This window comes from Labrus bergylta, chromosome 13 (genome assembly GCF_963930695.1).
Source record: "Labrus bergylta chromosome 13, fLabBer1.1, whole genome shotgun sequence".
In the NCBI taxonomy this organism is placed as follows: Eukaryota; Metazoa; Chordata; class Actinopteri; order Labriformes; family Labridae; genus Labrus; species Labrus bergylta.
Window position 1 is genome coordinate 14,951,998 of NC_089207.1, and position 19,104 is coordinate 14,971,101.

General features: G+C 40.3%; 1 protein-coding gene across 3 annotated transcripts in view; it reads left to right on the forward strand.

Moving 5' to 3' along the window:
- LOC109994496 (neuropilin-2) overlaps window positions 1-19,104 on the forward strand; it is a 98,961-nt gene that overhangs the window by 76,112 nt on the left and 3,745 nt on the right. The window contains exons 14-17 of one of the 3 annotated variants that reach the window (XM_020647857.3): window positions 2,409-2,677; window positions 3,125-3,221; window positions 6,181-6,213; window positions 11,394-14,863. In XM_020647857.3, the coding sequence (XP_020503513.1) occupies window positions 2,409-2,677; window positions 3,125-3,221; window positions 6,181-6,213; window positions 11,394-11,773 (779 nt within the window). In that variant the 3' untranslated portion in view covers window positions 11,774-14,863. Of the gene's footprint in view, window positions 1-2,408; window positions 2,678-3,124; window positions 3,222-6,180; window positions 6,214-11,393; window positions 14,864-17,766; window positions 17,830-19,104 lie in introns of those variants that run through there. The other 2 variants (XM_020647856.3, XM_020647858.3) reach the window with 2 other exon arrangements.

The window sequence follows — 19,104 nt, forward strand, 5'->3', positions numbered from 1 at the left end:
CTGAACTCAAAGCTTTGGCAGTTTTCTAATATGTATGCTAAAATAACAGAATAATGCAATATAATAAAAAGGTTACTATTTAAATATGTAGTGTACAATAATTCTGATACAGTTTAAGGGTGCTTTACATCAGAAATGGTTCAAAGAAGCTCTTTGCCAAAAGTTTGTCACTGTAGATCAGAGTGGATCTGCTTGGAAAGGTGTGTCTCCCGCATTTTTTTAAGTGCTCTCTGTGATGTGAATTCAACTCGGATCAATCAGGACACTGTAATGGTAAATATATAATGTTAAGAAAATATGAACAAGCTTCACCCCTGGCTTTTAAGGATGAGTGAGAGTAAAACAAACAAGATCTTGTCGGCAGCAATCAAGTGTCCTTTAAATTAATTGCAAAAATTATGTTATTGGTTGATAAACAATATTCCTGGGAGACATGCTCAGTTTTTGGAAGGATTGATTTTCAAAATGTCGCTTAATTGAGTACAGGGAGACAACAGAGGCAGCTGAGTTTAATTCAATTGATTTATTCAAACTAGCTGATAGAATTCGATTTTTTGCTTTGATTGGGGATAAAAAGTTCAGTTTGACCTAAGTCAATAAAAAAGGTTAGGTCGGGTCGCAGATGGCCTAGCATTTAGGTCGCGCTGAATGTAGGAGGCCACCAAGCAGGCGGCCTTGGTTCAAGTCCGGCCTTCGGCTCCTTTCTCGTACATCGTTCCTCAATCTCTCTCTCTCTCTCGTTTCCTCCTCTTTCCACTGTCCTCTCAAATATAGCTGAAAAGTCCCTAGGATCTCAAGTGAAAAGAGCTTTCATTTTTCACTTTTTCACAATCAATAACTTCTGCACTTTGTCTTTGCCCATGCTCACTTGAGTATTTACAGTTCTGCTTCCAAGGATAGAAAACACATCAACAGACTCCTTATGTGTATATTTTCAAAATTCAAAACTCGCACTTAAAATAAGCCACTTGCAGGTACACAAACACATGACTGACAGATGACCTCACACACACACACATTCCCACATACAGATATATACATAAATACAGACTCATGTAAACAGGCACCGGCACACACACACATACACACATTTCCATCCCTGCCTCCCTCAGAGCCAATCTGCATCCCTGCCTCTCCCTCCCATGGAGAGTTGTTAATTAATTCCCTCCCTTTGTACGTTAGCCAAGATCAAACGTAGAGAGGCAGAAAAACACTGCAACTTTCTCTAACTGTACTTAATGAGCAACGGTAATTTAGGTCCCCGATTTCATCGCCTCCGAGTGAAGAAACAGCGTTACCTCAACCCAAATCCATAATTCATTAAGTGTGATGTGCTGCAAAAAATGTTCTGTTTCTGGCAGAGGAAAAACAAAAAAACAAATGTATATATATATGTAGATAGATACATAGATAGATAGGTTTCCCTCGTGTCTCTTCTCTCGCTTCTATTTCTCACTCTCTCCTTATGAGGTGTCACACACTGCGTCTGTACATCGTTAAAAACACTATTTGCAGCTCCAGCGAAGCTTTTAGACTCCGACCATAATAGAAAAAATAGACAAACAACCAAACACAGCAGCAGGCTAATGATTATGGTCCTGTTTGGGTGGAGAATACAATATAGCACTGCCCCTCTCGCTCTCTCTCTCTCTCTCTCTCTCTCTCTCTCTCTCTCTTCATGTCATATTTGCTCACTATTTTACTCACTCACCCTTTCTTTCCCTTCATCTCCTTTGCTCTTACTCCAATCGATTTTTTTTTTTCTGCAGAGAGGAGAAAAGGATAGTGAATAAGAATTAGTCAAAAGCTGTGGGCCTGTAAGTGTTTACTGGCAGCTCTGACAAAAACAGGCAGGACAACAAAACGAGGTGTCAGCATTCACAATGATTAGGGCTGTTTTAACTGCGTGTGTGTGTGTGTGTGTGTGTGTGTGTGTGTGTGTGTGTGTGTGTGTGTGTGTGTGTGTGTGTGTGTGTGTGTGTGTGTGTGTGTGTGTGTGTTTGTGTGGGTAGATGTGTGTGTTCAATTTGTGTCCATCACCATTAGTGGCCATGATGAAATGGCACTCTCTCCTGTGTGGTAAAGCTTCATACCGCAGAACGATAGTGGTAATGCCTTCAACTCTTAGCAACCACATCCCACTGCATCACTGCTACATCATGCTGCATGCTGGGCTTGCAGAAAGCTGAACGGTCCGTCACAAACCAAATGTTTCAAAAAGGAATCCATTAAATCGATAAAATGCAAAAAGCACAGGAAAAACAACCAGGCTTTATATTAAAACCCCATATGCTTGGTGATGTATTTCTTTGAAGGCCCCAGACATTTTTTAAACAACTTAATTAATTATTCTGAAATACATCCTTGATCTCAAATAAACATCCTCCTTTTCTCGTCTCTTTCTCCAGGTTTCTCAGGGAACTACCTCCACTTGGACGCAGGTGCCCACACGCAGCGCAAGCGAGCCCGACTAATGAGCCCTGAGGTGGGGCCCGAGCGAGGCCCGCTCTGCCTCCTCTTCTACTACCAGCTCCAGGGGGAGGCACAGGGGAGTCTGAGGGTGCTGCTGAAGGACAGTGACCAGGAGGAGACACTGCTATGGGCTCTGAAAGGAGACCAGGGGTCTCACTGGAGGGAGGGCCGCACCATCCTGCCCCAAAGCCCCAGGGAATATCAGGCAAGTGTTGGTCAATGAATCAATGAATCAGTCTTTTTTTTTTTTTTTTTTTCTTTTCGTAGAGCAAAATCACATCAGAGATCTTGACACCATTCGCACATGTTCACACACAATGAACATTTTAGGAATTGTTTTTGAAGAACCAAACTCAATGGTTGATAGCCATCTGTTGCCGGATAAAAAGAGAGACTGAAAGAGTTTGATTGACTAGAACAAAAGAAAGAAAAATGATTCATTGTTGCTGTAGCAACCAGGGACAGAAATACACAGAGTGTAGTTTAAGTAACACAAACTTTATGATTAATTAACTCTTTAAACACCAACATGTTAAAGGGCTGCACCAGATCCTCATTACCTACAATGTTTTATGGGATTACTTGCCGATCACTACATCAGAACTGTTCATGAACCTCTGTGTTTAATGAAGAATCTTCCTCTTTCAACCAGGTCGTGTTCGAGGGGTTTTTTGACCACCCGACCAGAGGCCACATCAGAATAGATAACATCCACATGAGCAACAGCATCGAGCTGGAGCAGTGTACACGTAAGTCCCATCTCCTGTCTATCTACCTGTCTGCCTGCTTCTCATACACAGTACGTCCCTACAGGCTTTATTCAGTCTGTCTGTCTTACTATCAATCTGCATTATTGCATCCCTCCTTCTCTTTATGTTTTCACCAGAGAGGTTTTCAGAAAAGAGAGAAGAGAAACACTCATAATATCTCTCGTTTACACACACATAGACACACACACATAAAAAAAAAGGAGAAAAAAAATATAGAAAAAATGAAAGTAGGCCACAAACGGCCTTTGGGCACGGATTCTAATCTATCTTTCATATCTTCCTCTCTCTACCTCCCTCAGTCTTTTCCTATACCACCCCACCCTGCTGGTTTATCATTCTTCTCATTCCGTCTTTACGTCTCTTGCTCACTCTCTCTTCATCCCTGGCCTCATCTTCTTCAAAGTCTGGGCTGTCGCTCGGGCCACAGAGGGCAAAATACTGGTGTTGATGAGAGAGCAACGTGTAGTTTTTTTATGTGGCTAAACTGTTTCTCTCTCTCCTGTCGTCCCGCACATACCCACACGCTAGCCAACAAGACTATTAATAACTATTGGTTTCACTGATGGATGTTATTACTGCAACACAAATCCAGTCTTACTTTAAACACACTGACTAGACACAGGATTACGTTTTAAATGCTTCACATATCTCTGTTTGACCAGTATCATTTCCACTCACACACACACACACACTCTGAAACACACACATAGTTTGTTCTCTCTGTCATGTTAAATAATGAGCATATTTTTAGCATTTAATGTAGCGAAACGCCATTGCACTCGGCACAGCAGGACAGTGATAGTTAGCCTGATGTGAGGACGCGCACACATACAGAGAGAAACAAACTGATGTATAACGACATCCAAAAAAATTCCACAGTTGTTTTACATTAATAACCATGACACATTAAGACACACACCCACTCACTCTTGTAAACATGCTTTCCAGTGCACTGCTTCTTCTGCTTTCAACCCTATTTAATCGAGCCAGACTGCGTTCATCTGTCTCATCTGGGTCCAACTTCACCGTCATTTCAATTCTTTTCCACCTCAGTAAAACGCTGCGTGCTCTGAATGTTCTTTACCTCGCCTCTTTGTTCCATTGTGCGTTTTTACGAGATCTTAAGTAAGTTTCTGCAGATTCTGCTCATAAAAGACGATTAACTCGTCATGAGTTATTTTACTTAACCTTGTGCAAAGTCTAATGTGTCACTGGAGGAGCTTGAAACAGGCTTTGAGCATACATATTTGAATGATTGGCAAGAGTTATGAACAAGCGAGCGTGCAGTTTGAAAGTTGGGAGCATTTTGTAGGCAGTGATGGTTGAATGAAGAAGTCATGGAGTTGCATTATGGGAAATGTAGGACCCACTTTTCTTACAACTAAATGTCAGGATTCTCATTTCAATTTGTTTCTCTCAAGTCCCCCAAACGTATGTAGGTGCAGTGCTTAATATGTGATGTGTGCCTTTTAGAATGTTTAAAGGGGTGCAACTGTTTAAAAAAAAGAAAATGAATGAATATAATAGTCTTTAAATGACATGTCACTTGGGCTTATTCAGAGCCATTACTTATTTTATTAGTCCAGTGTTCCCAAACCTTTTATGACTTGTGACCCCACTTTGACTTCCCAAAACTCTGGGGACCCTGGGCATCCAAAACACACACAGCTTTTTGCTTAAATTATTATTTTGCAGGAAAACATTCTCAGGACGAGTGAGAATTTATGGAGGATTTTATTTTTCTCATGTACAGTTAAGTGAGCGTGCATTAACAAGGCTGAAAATGAATGCTGGACGCATGAGGCATGGATGAGAGACAGACAGAGATACTGCGCCTTTGTTAGTTTTTAGAATGGTCTACGGCTCACAGTAGCCCATTCTAAATTGGATAACGTCCCGTAGCTTAATTCAGGAAGAATATTTTTTATTTATCAATAATTAAAAATTTCAGGGGACCACATATGGCGTCTGGACCCCATTGTTAGAAATAAATCAAACACTGTTATTTTACTGCTCAACTAAAAGAAAATATGCTGCTCCCATGCCCCTTAACTTACCTCCACCCTTACTTCCCCATTCCTCTCTTTCCCCTCGCTTCACCCTTCCCTCACTCCCTTCACTCCAGTCTTCCATCTACCCTCCTTTCACCTCTGAAAAAACAGAGTTATAGAACAATCATAGGACAGGGAGACAGAGGATGACAAAGCAAAAAGAAGAAATTAAGAACAAGTCGCGTTTGACAGACACATAAAAAGAGAAAGAGAGAGCGCACGCAGGGAGGACCCAACCTGTCAGCCCACTCTTTCACCATCTTGTCTTTGTTTTCTCCCAATTGTGTTAAAACGACTGTCATCCTGGGAGAATTAAGAGGCTTAAGACTCCTACACATCTCAGAACTACAAAAATCTTTATTGATTTTCCTTTTTTTTTTTTAAGGGAAAAACAAGCACAATGGCAGGAAGTATAGCATCCAAAGTTTTGCTTTCTTCCAAATAACATAACAAAAAGAGTTGTTGCAATTTCTTTGAATGCAGAAATGTTGCCATTGCACATGCATATCTTAGTGATTTCATGAACTTGGGATCTTTCAGCAAGTGTTAGACATCTGAACTTAAATCACAAAATGAGGACAGTTTTATTAATAGAGCCCCAAATCAAAATAAGAATTGTATTGAAAAAGGAGTGAAAAAGCGTCCTTTTAACGGGCAGAAACCTCGAGCAGAATTGGACTTTAGGTGGTCTTCCATCTTTCTAAAGGTTTGGCAAAGAAAGGGAAAAGGAGAACACGAAGTGGCAATACCATTTAGATAATTATAATAAGGCTATCAGTGATTACACTGACAAAGGTGGCCTTCATCACTTCATCACTTTATCAAACACATCATTAACTGTTAAAAATGACATTCCTTTTCTCTCTCTCTCTCTCTCTCTCTTCCAGAGCCTTTCCCTGCCTTAACGCCTGGCATAACCAGTAAGTTCTACTTCCTGCTTCATTTGTACTTCCTGTGCCAAATGTCTGTGCTTTCTGCCTGTTGCTTAGCTCAGCTCACAGCACTGCACTGGCCCCTGAGAAACCTTGTTATAACATGTGTTAAGAGCTACATTGCTTCACATATGTTACAGGTAACGGATACATACACATCAATTACAAACGTTTCTTTCAAAAATGTTCCCATCAAGTCTCCTATTGTTTCCACACAAGCCTATATGTTGGTTCTTTAATCTATGGTGTTTTTATTACAAATCAACACGTGGACATTTACAAATTTTAAATCAGTCTCAACGTCATGTGTTCACAATCAACCTTTGAATAAGTAGAGGTGACAACATTGCAACCTGATGGAATGGAAGCACTGCATTGTTCCAGCATGACTTGCTGCATGCTGTGCTCTCACACTCTTGGTAATGCAGTTTGGTTTGTTCCTCGGTCTAGACATGATATTTCCCCAAATTATAAAAATAGCTGCACATGATTATTTACAACAACAAAAAACTTTGGCAGATGGCAAACATAACATGTGAAATTGCAACATGGTAAAAACGTCTGGGATTATTTTCACATTACACAGTCTGATAAGTGTTGAGTAGAGAGCACCATGTTGAGTGAGATCTGGTAAACATGAATGCAACATCGCTGGTAATTCTCAAAAGGGAGACTGTGGTTTGAATGGAAGAGTGTTGTAGCACTCAAGAATTCATTTTTTCGTTTTGAAGGTCTTGTCTAGAGTCGAAAGCATTTTTAGTCAGTCTTGTCTCAGACTGGACGTCCTTTAAATCGGGACCGGTCAAGACAGACACTGAAAAGCTAGTTTCCAAGTTCATTACTGTGATTGGATGGAAAATGTCTGTTTCTAAAAGAACGATTAACTTTAATTAATTCATAATTTCATTTATATTCATTTTTGGTGATATATATGGTCTTGGTCTTGACTCAGTCTTGTCCTGCCTTGGTCTTGGTCTTGACTAGGTCTCGATCCCTAAATGTCTTGGTCTTGTCTTGGTCTCAGAGCACTCCGGTCTCGAGTATGTCTTAGTTAGTGTGGCCTTGACTACATCACTAGAATGGACCCGGTTTTTGCTGATATGTAGAACAACTTTATAGTGACACAAAAGAAAACATTCAAACCATGAGGCCTTGGTTCTCAGACAAAGTAAATTTGCTTTTCATTTTCTTAAAGGTAACTCAATAACTTCACCCTTGCTACTTTTTTATTATAGAGAACAGCTCACTCACTCATCATCCACTCCTCTATCCTGATTTGCTCACAACAGAAGCTCTCTCTCTCTCTCTCTCTCTCTCTTATTCTCTCTCTCTCTCTCTGCTTTCAACACCATAAAAGGAGTCTTGTCTTTCTTCCTCTATCTCTTCCTCTTGTTCCCATCTTCTGTACTTTTGGTATTTCACACCTCCCTCCTCTGTGCTTCTCCACTTTCATCAAACCTATTTCTTGCTATCCACTCCCTTGTTTACATTTTTCTCCTCTCCTCTCCTCTCCTCTCCTCTCCTCTTTTCCCATCTCTCCGCTTCTCTACTTCATTTTCACAAGCTGCTGATGCCACCTGAATGAAATGCAGAGTTGATCACCATCCAACTTTTCTTTTCTTTTTTTTCTCTCTGCTTCACCCTCAATAGGCCAGTCTGAAGGCAGATAAAAAAAAGGGCTTAGGCAGATTATGCTACTGGATCTCTTGTTTTCAAAAGTCTGGGTTTGGACTTGTATTGCTTGCTTTTGAATTGCTTTTGTTTAGAAACCATCAAAATATGAGCTCAATATGCGCCGTGCTGACACGAATGATCCTGAATTTAACCTCTGAGAGTCAAATATAACCAGACTTTTAGATGTATTTTACACCTGGTGAATTATATCCACATTTAACACCAATGGTTTGGACCAGGTTAAAACTGGAATACTCGTCTATTTCTTTTATTATTATTATTATTAAAGAACTGGGAGTGATGATGTCTTTGATGCTATAGGTAAAAGCTAAATATTTATTATTAATCATTCTCTTAGTTTGCATTGATATAGCTGTTGCTGTGTTCCTATTTTAGTCACTCAATGTGTGTGTGTGTGTGTGTGTGTGTGTGTGTGTGTGTGTGTGTGTGTGTGTGTGTGTGTGTGTGTGTGTGTGTGTGTGTGTGTGTGTGTGTGTGTGTGTGTGTGTGTGTGTGTGTGTGTGGGTGTGTGTGTGTGTGTGTGTGTGTGTTGCCATGTGTTCCTAGTGTGTGAATAGATGAAAAACATTCCTCAAATACTGTCAGATACTTGAGCAGCGCTTGCTTTTTTTCTGCCACACTTCAGTTCAATAAAGACTGAAATGCCATTCCCAAAAATAGTCAAATCCAAGAGCCGAACGCAGAAACCTCTAGTCACCTGACTCAGACACAACTCCTCCATTGTGACGTCTGTTGAAAGCTAAGTACTAAAATGGTTCTCTTTGGATGGGCGGCCAGATATAGTTAAAATATTTTTACAAAGAACTGCATATATCAAAATGATATATATATGGATGCTTCAGTTGTGGTTTTTGTGTGTTTGTGGGTCTTGATGTGGAAACTAGAAGGGTCAGACTGTAACTCACCGTCCACCTATTTCCTCTCAGTCTACCCAAGAATGGTCTTATTTTCCCCATTTATTCAAATTACGAAAAGTGCAGACTGTCATGTCGAAACTTGAGCAAGAGAACCAAAGATGCTAAAGCGCTCAGTGCTCTTCTATCGTTGTTGGGCTATAGGGGGATGGGATTGTGCTAAGGCATCCCAGTTTGCCATCAAGCCTATATGGGCGAATCTGAACCCTAACAGTGATCGGAAAAACTCTTTTATAGTCTAGATTTCAATTCAGTCAAACATAGCTTGAAGTCTTTCCAGCTTACAGCAACTTTCTTTCTCTCCAATATATAAAGTGTGTTTAGAGTAGAGCCCGACCGATTAATTTGCCTGCTGATAATATCGGCCGATATTAGCATATACAGTCACTATTGGTATCGGCTAATTTCAGCACAGATAAGCGCCGATATTGCTAAATTTATTCACAAGTCAAATAGCATTTCATTTGAGTTTCATTGTAATACTCTAGCAGTATTATTTCACCGGAAGAGTGTGCTATATGGATTGAAAATTCATTATCACTCTCCAGATTGTCAAGCGGTGACGCACATACATCCACAGTTATTTCCAGTTGAGTGACCATCTTGTCTTCATAATTATTTCCAGTGTTTGATTACTGCATTGGATGGATCAACACAATACATGTGTATATATCTATACCTATCTATCAAACATAGAGCTAAGAAAGTTATCGGCCGATATATCAGTATCAGATTTTATTTATGCCCAATATCGATATCGGTATCGGCTCTGCACAGACTTAAAGTAAAAATGTCTTTATTCAGTGATTTTGAAGTTCTATTTGGCAAAGTTCCTTGAAAGCAACTCGTTTTAAGCATACTTCAGGACTGGAGCTGTTAAGAAATGTTTCCTCTTGTTGCCCTTTGGATTAAAGCAACGTAGCAGCTGTTTTTTTTTTTGCAGTCATGGAACTCATCTGTGTCTTAATCCACTGGTGGGAAGTCTCTCTGTGCAGGGTGCTTAGAGCGAAGCTTCACAATGAAAGCACATTTTAAACCTTTAAAGAGTATGTCTGAACTTTAAAAAAAAAGGCTAAATTAAGCTCACTGGTTTTCTATGCACCTCTACTTCCTCTGTCCTACTGCCTCTCCTCTCTCTCTGTCTCCGTCTAATACTTGATGGCCTTGTTTTAGCCTATTTCCTCTCTCTTTCTTTCTTCCTCACATTCTTTCAATCTCTAGTTTTTTTTCTTCGTCTGTCTTTCTTCCACAACCTCTCTCTCAGCGGGTTTCTTTCACAGTGAGTTGACACAGTATTGAAGTTTCAGACAGACCCTCTAATGCAGGATTAAAGATATCATGGCAGGATTAGCTCGCTCCCTTCACTTTCAATCCCTCCCACCCGCTCCTTTCACTTTCTACTAACCCTCTCTATTTCACTCCATTCTTTCCTCCGTTCATTCTTTCCTTAAAGCCTTCTCTCTTATCCTTTTTCTACCCCTGTAATTTCCCCTCTTTTCCTCAACCTCCCTTTCTCCCTCCACTCAATTCCCTTCAATGTGATCTTGCCCTGATAAACAAGCACTTAACAACTCCCCACCCTTTGAACGGATCGGCAGTCACTGCATAATCAAAGCTTTGCATTCTGTGATGGGAATCTGGACGCATGGCATGAGCCTTTGCGTGTCAATGTGCAGCTTATGCTTGTGATGTTTGCATCAACCATAATGAGTAAAATCAGCATTATCAAAATATATGCAACAGCTGTTTTATGGAAAATGAATACCTCAAATAAATGAGTATTTGATATTTGATTTCATGAAAGAAACAGGGAAAGTAAGCTAAATAAGTAAAATGACAGTCAGTTTATTTGCCTGCTGGTGAGACTAGATATCATCTCTATTGCATTTAAGCAGGGACAAATAATTTCATCTTAATGCCGCTGTAATTGACCATTGACTAAGTCTCAACCCCTTTAGTTTCTATTAGTAGACCTGTCAAGCTTTAGATTATAGCACAGCATGTTACATGGATAAGGAATTCAGATATAACACTCAGTATTCTTTACTAGTGAATTATAGATAAAGGTAGACTCAACTAGGCAAGCCATCTTAGTTATCTTTTGTCCACAGAAGTGATAGAATAGTCGGCTCAAACTAGATAGCCTTTTTTCGTTAACATTTCTGGTTGACTCAAGAACCTTGCAAAGATGCTCATTGATAGCTTTTAAGCCCCAATGATAGCTGAAAGCTTGATGTCCAAGGTGAAAAGTCAGCTCCCTAACCATCTAGTGATCCATGTAGAAGACGAGTCTAGTCAGACTTGAGTCGTACTCATGTAAGGCTTCTTTGCAGGCATACTTGTTTGTATTTCAAATGTAGCCCTATGCACAATAAGTCAGAATGTAGGAACATCCAAAGCTTGACAGACCTACCTTTCCTTGCTACAGTTGCATGGGAGATTTCTAAATGGTTGTCAGGGTAAGGGGTTAAGTGAATGGTCAAAAATATCATTTACAGCATTTTGCATGCCTGCCCCAATCCATAGTGCCAACCAGTAATGTGTCCTCCTGCCCTCCAGGGGGTGCCATGTCTGGGATGGAGCCCACAGTAGACACAGTGGCAGTACAGCCTCTCCCTGCCTACTGGTACTATGTGTTGGCGGGAGGCGGTGCCCTTTTGCTGCTGGTCACCGTAACCGTGGCGGTGATTCTGTGCTGCCATCGGTACCACTGGGCGACCCAGAAGACCAGCAGCAGTCATCATCATTCAGTGATGTACCACAACAGCCAGCATCCAAATCTGCAAGGTCACCAAAACTGCTACCAGAACCAAAACCTCAACTATAATCTGATCCACTGCCCCAACCAAAACCACCTGTACCCAAGTACTGGGCCAAGTGTTGACCCCATGTTGACCATCAAACTGGAGAAGGATGACAGCTTTGACCCCCAGTGTTGAGAACAACTGGACACGCTCTGAATAGTATCATTTTAAGGGTGTGAAAACTTCCTGATTTAAAGGATCTACAGCAGTATTCCAAATAGTCTCAACTCATTGCTGATGAAAATCAACAAGGCAGAGACGCTGCAATTCCTGCTAATGAAGATTGATCTAATAAACTGATGCAAGATGCAACTTGTTAACTTTCATGGTTGGCTGCAACTGGCAAAATGAACTCCTTATTAAAGTTAACCAACAGCCCTCAATGGGGAGATGGCACATTTTGGGATGCACTTACTGACTTACTGACTACAGCCGCACCTGATAAGAAAATGGATTATGATCAGAGAAAGAAGGAAATCATACAGCAGGCTGACTTACAGACTGTGAACATAGGTATACGCATTGTTCAACGTCAGCCTATTTTACCCTTCTACAAGGATATGTCGGCCGTGCTGTGATCTGCAGCTTGGGGACTACCTGTTTCTAAACACCCTGCCAACAGAGAGGAGATTTACACACAGGTACAGGGAGACAGAAGTCAGGGTGTATGCTGCATAAAGAGAGAAAAAGCTATTTCCTCAGCTGTCTGAACGAAGCGGCTGTTTGTTTGTCCACTGGCCTTCGAGGGACTCGGAGTGACAGGGACAGATTAAGAGTATAACAGGAAAAGGTGAAGGGAGAATTAGTGTTGTCTGTCCAGCCGTGACACAAAGACAGCTACACATCCTCTGTGAGTGGCCTCTTTGGTCCGTGGACTGGGGAGGAATCAGTGTTGTGCTGTTCTCTGTCTGGTTTACATGAGGGGGAAGGGGGACAGGACGACTTACATTGCATCCTTCAAGAGCTAAAACACACACACAGTCTCTGCAACAACACACACCTCAAAGCCCCATACACACACAAATATGCACGGACAGCTCACTGGCTAATAATTGATTCTCTCTTGTTGCCAAGAGTGTATTTTCAGTACATAGTGATATGCCTTTTGAATTGTGCTTTAAATCTATTACTGTACCTCCAGAATGAGGGAGTGCCTGAGTGTCATATTAAACAGTTTTTTTTTTCTTTATTTGGATTGTGTGAGGTACTTCTCTTCAGTAAGTGTATTAGCCACGGGAGATGCAGGTCGGCCATGCTGGGGCTGCAGGCACAGGAACATGAACATGTTGCGTCTCAAAATAGTGCTAAAACAAAGTGGCTCACTGATAACACTGTAACGAGCTGAACATTTACTAAACTAGTTAATGTGGTTAAACTGACCTCATCTGCAGTCCTGTATAGCGTATCTTATGTGTCAGTCCTCTGAATGGTTTCTCAACAATACAATGATGACCGGCATCTCCTGCGGCTAATATACTTATTATTGACAAGAAGCTCATACAACCCCATTTCAAAAAGAACTATCCTTTAAAGTGTGAATGGATGCTGTTTATGCCTGGATCTCGTGGATAATCCAATGCCTGTATCTGTTAATGTTCAAACAAAACAACGTTGTATGTCCTGCACTCATTAGACAGCTTGAATGAAACAAATACAAAAGCCTTTTTATCGACTTTCCAAAGCTGCTGCTTTACTTTTTTGTTGGTACATACCCCATGACCATCAACACATTTTCTGTGTTATGATAGAAGACACTTTAACAATTTGATAATCCAGAATATTCTGCATACTAGCCTGGTTAACTGAATTTTGGTGTCTACTTGGTTGCAAAATATGTGTACGTTTTGCTTCTATTCAACAAGTGTGACCAGACATTCAGGAAAACAGCTGATCCCAAATCACTGGTTAGTTCATCGATCATTTGAATCACCATAGTTTGACAAATAAGCAGAATTTATTGTTACACACCTCATACTGATTTATCAATGTTTTCTTATCATTTCATTTACTGTGTGTTTTTGCATTTTATTATTTTTCTTGATAAGTTCCCACATTTATACAGTAAAGATAAGTTTGCATAAAAGTACATTAAGTGTGATATGATGCACAACAGTTTTTATGTTATTTTAAGTTGTTGAGAGTAACTAAGGCACTTTTTCGCTCCTTAATAATCTTTTATTGAAGGCTTTGATGATTTATGAAAATGTCTTAACCTAACTGTGAATCATGATAGAAACACAGAAGTTGAGGTCGGTACTGGTTGTGAAATACATGCCGCTGTTTTCTTTGTAATCACACATTTTAGGTCTGTTTGTGCTTTTTGGTGTATTATAGTAATACAGTGTTGTTTTTTTATACTCTTTGATTTTGTTTTCTGGGATGATCTTAACTTTCTTGATTTTTATTTGATGTCAAATGCTTAAGTGGATGAAGCCATTTGTAAAGGCACGTGTCTGAAGCATCAAGGTGAAAATCAAACAGGGACGTGCAAAAGATGCAAACCAATATGTTTTTTTTCAATTTATTTGGATGGAAAAACTAGAAATGTATAGATAAACACTATTGGTTTGGGATTGAGAGGCTCACTTTCACCTTTTATTCAGATTCATGTCTGCGGAATCGAGTACACCTCTGTGGATCTTATTTTTCTGGGATTCTTAGCAGCTCACAATCTTGCGTTGTGTGCTTTTCCCCTACATCATTTTGTTCATGCCCCAATCCCCCAGCCCTTTTATCAAAACACTGCTTTTTCTTATTCTACTCCTTCCCTTCATTGCAAATCCTCCCAGCAACAAAAAAAAAACACAGGAGAGGAAATGAGAGGCAGAAATGGAAGAGAGCAAAACCTCTCAGAGGAGAAGGGCCCATTAAGCGAACCCCGTTTTCCTCCAAAGAATGCGCCCAGAGATGGAGGAAGATGAAAGAAGTAAAGAAAAAAAAAAACAGCTCTATGCTTTCTAAAGATAGATTTTTTTTCTCTTATACTCTGAGAGGAGGGCTAGCAGTGAGGCAGGTTAGGGGTTTGGATTGAAGGAGGGGGAGAATTAAAGGAGGAGGGCAGGTTGTTTCAAACACAAAAGCAGATGAAAGAGGTCTTTTGGCAGAATACACTGTGTGATGGAGACACATAAGCACAGCACGCACACAGTCCCACACACAATGCTTCTCTGTATGAGCGAGAAAATCTATCAAAATCAGTAATTTAATCATCGTTTCATGCGTGTTGTGTCTCATAAAATGTGCTTATGTGCCTTAGTCAACAAGTATTTTAGTTATTTGGTGCTTGCATATCCATCGCCTCTGCCTTCCCTTTCAATCGACTTGTGTATGATTTACACATTATGTTACTCATTCTAGCAGCCCTCTGCTCTAACACAATCAATAGGAGCCTCAAATTCAAATGGAGAAATGATATATGACTGTATTTATGTTGTGCTACCCGTGCACTTTTCTCTTCCATTCTCTCTCCCTCTGTCAAACTTTTTGCAAGATTTGGAAAATGTACTGGCGCCTTCTCATGCAGTGCTTTTAAATCAACCTCCCCTCTCTCGCCTCTCCATCACAGACTACTTTGAAGCCATTTAATATTTCCAATTAGTTAATGGAGCTGATTGCATTCATAAAAACCCCTGCAGTAAGCACTTCTAGCCCTCAGGCCATCTCTAGTTTTTTTTTTCTTTTCTTTTTTCGTGCAGCCTCCTCCTCTGTGTTCTGGAGAAATATTACGAGTGAAAGCACTCTAACAGGTCCTCGGGCCCCCACTGCAGCAGTATATGGTGCCAAAGAGCCATCCATGCCTGTGCCTGGCTAAAAAAAAAAAGGGGCCGCCTTTTTTATGCCTCTCTTTACTAATTGGACAGTGGAGACAAAATGGGACTACGGGGAGTTTTAATCTCCTTTCAGATCCGCATGATGATGCTTTTCAGGATCCTAGCCTGAGGGCTTTAAGCCAGGATCATTAGAAGTGTTCAAGAGTCGCCCAAGGAGTGTCCGAGCATCTATCTTATATTATCCCGCTTCTTTTTTTGCTATGTCTCCATTGGTGATTAACAGTTGAGGAAGGAGAATTTAGAGCCTGGAGGGTTCTGTTGTTGGCTGTACATTTCTAAAACTGTAGGACAGAATAGAAGACGGATCAGATGCTTTTATGTACACGTGATAACCAGAGTCTTACATGAAGGGTGCATTTCAATCAGACCTCCTTGAAATACTACAACTTACAGTGTAAATATACTGGAAACAGCCATATCCAGCCGATCAGGTATCCATTATGTAGGGATAACCCTGCTCAAGAAACTGAGTTGATTAGTTTTACATTGAATAACATCACCAAATAATCATTTGGTTGTGTGGTCGCAGTTTTTGCCAATAATATTGGAGTCATTTTCACAATCCAAAGGGTACTTTGAGGTTTTGCATGCATCTTTTGATACGCCCGTCTGGTTAGTTATGTATTCTTTAAACAACTGTATTTCATGCCTTTGTTATCCAGACTCATTAATGTGGCTTCACATTAGTGGTACAGTACAACCACATGTTGAGTTTATAGGAAAGCAACCTTGATGATGTCATTTTTATCAAATGAGTTTACAATATGTAAATGAAACTGTTTGATTTATTCTTCTAATATTTTGTTTTTGTATGGATCAGGAAGATTTGTTGTCGCTGGAAGCTGCATTGACAGATCTTTCTGAAACATTGTCTCAGCAAGGGTTGAACATCAATGAGATTGCATATAAAACTTGTTTGGTTTACACTCACTGATACTGAATACAACCTTTAAAGTGGGTAAAATGCTTAAATGTTCATCCCTGGCGTCTGTCATATTTATTTCCGTGCACTTTTCGCTGCCTCAGTAGAGGAAAGACTTTGACTTTTATGATTGTCTTTTTCACTCGCTATGGATTGCACTGTCAAGCACTTCAAGCAAATTAAATATTGAACGAGAGACAGAGCCAATAGAGGCATCTTTACTCGCAGTCAAATAATTAAATAAGCAAACTCTCCACATCGAACAGTGGAGGGAAAAACACTTCAAATTGCAGAATCTTTGTTTGTTACTACGGAGGACTCCATGTCTTTCTTTATCGTCTTATTCAGTTTGGAAGCCAATTCTGAGTTTAAACATTTCAACATGCGATTATATTTCTTAATTCTAAAGAAATGACCTCATATATTATCCATTTGCTGATATTTTCACATCACAGGTAGGATTTATTTAAAAGCATAATCTCTTAATATTATTTAAGAGTATTGGAAGTTCTTAAAGTCGGTATAGTCTTGCTCATGTTTAAATTGTCTCATAAAATTTTTGACCTTATCTAAAACAGGAAATTAGGCTATGTATCTTTTTCCAGATCACCTAAATTGGTTTCTCACCTCTTGTCTGTTGATAATCTATTAGAGTCTCATTTCATGATGTGTTTTTGGTTCTTCTGCCCCAGCAATAAATGATTATTGCCCCCCCCCCCCCCCTTATTGAAATATCAATTTCCTTAAATAAAACAGAATTGAGCTTCCAGACCTTTCAAAGCTTTGCACTTCAGCCTGCCTGGGAAGTATAATGTGGTATATTAGCTTGTTGAATTTCATGGTCTCTGAGTAAAAAGAAAATGTATTGTGTGGAATGTGAAGGTAATAAAAGTGATATTTTTTTATGAAACAGTTTTGTGTGTGTGTGTGTGTTTCTTTTTTTTTCTCACCTTGGTATACAATTCTGCTCTCTTGTCTCTCCTCCGTATCTTTCTGCTGATTCTCTCAATCTCCTGACTCTGGTTTCATTTCTAAGCAAATAAAAAAGAGCACTGATGCTTATCACATAATGAAACTTCCTCGCTTTGAGCAGGTAGTGTCGCTGAAATGTTTGGTAATCTACAGTGTTATGTTCCCTTGATAGACCGAGCAAAGAATAAAAGGCTTTGTGGGGAGATCTGTACCGCTGATCTCCTCAGAAAGTTTAAACCACATCACTCACTCTTTGAGCCTTTTTTTTTTTGTTGTACCTTGATTTCCTCCTACAAATAAGCTGACAGTGCAAAAAAGATTGAGACGTGTTATCATGACATGTGTCAGACTTGACTGAATGGTTGGGATTGATTGTGTTATTCTTCTTTCTGTCTTTTTAACAGACCCCAGGCCTATGGATTTCGAAAAAGATCCCGTTTTCAACCACAAGCCCCCCATCGATGAAGGTGAGTCTTCTTTTCTTCTTCTGCTCTCCTTTTTCTCTGCCTGAGGCAATACCGGCTGTTTTACAAGTCTAACCCAGAGAACAGTGGAAAAGCTCTTTAGGCGGAGGCATGCCCACGGCTCTCCGTTCTACTGGTAGTTCCACGAGGATGAATCCAGTGGGAACAGTGACAGATGATCTCCGGTGTGTGTGTTAGTGTGTTTGTGTGTGTAAACGGGGCAGAGTGTGATAGGGCATTCAAAAGTGTGTTCATGTGGGCATGCCAGTGTGTGTTTCCCTCTTCATCCTCTTTCATATTCCATGGCAGACAAAGTGAGACAGACAGCTTCCTCCTGGGCACCTCCAAAACATCCGTCTGTTACAATCACTCTTTACGTCCTGTGTGTGTGTGTGTGTGTGTGTGTGTGTGTGTGTGTGTGTGTCTGTCAATATCATGTGTGTGAGTGTGTGTGTGTTCCCCCCTGACAGATACAAGAAGAGTACTCAGCCTTTACCTCACTGTTTACTGTCTGTTTACTGCCTTCCCTGTTTGTGTGTGTGTTCTTCCATAAAACACTCTAAATGCACTACTTAATTGCGGATTGGCTTGTTCATGAGTATACATTCATTAAGTGGATTAGCATGATTGCTTATGCCAACTAGATGCGCACACTTCAGCACACACGAGACACCAGAGAGCACCTTTACTGTAATTCTTTTCATTATGTTTCCGTATTTCTGAAGTCAATAACAACTGGGGCTGTGGTGAACAGAATTAGCTGTTCTTGAATATATCAGCGATAATGTGGAACATTTTCCTCTTCAATTAATTTCCCCAAAGTAAGACTGTGGTACTTTGGAGAAAGGGAAGACCACATTTATTTTTTTATTATAAAGAAAAAAAACCTCCCTGCTTATAATAAATAGGTTTATAAGTTAGGGCTGTGTTGCTACTGCTAAACTAGCTTGTATAATGCTTTTCTAGACTTCTGACTACTGCTCATTTTACAAGGGTCACACCCGTTCACACACATGGCAGATGCTGCTATGTAAAGTGTCCGTCAGTATTAAATACTCTATTAATGCTCATTCAAACACAGCTGACACAGCAGCAGGATTAAGTGTCTGAGGACACATTGACATGTGGTGGCAGGAGCTGGTTGGTCCTTTCATAGAGCATTCACACTACCAAATCAATGTGGACAACGGGCGTCCTAGACCCCCGCCTGAGTGATAGGATCTCAATGAGTCCTCAGGATACATTTAGGTGTGTTCACACCAAACATCAAGGCTGTCT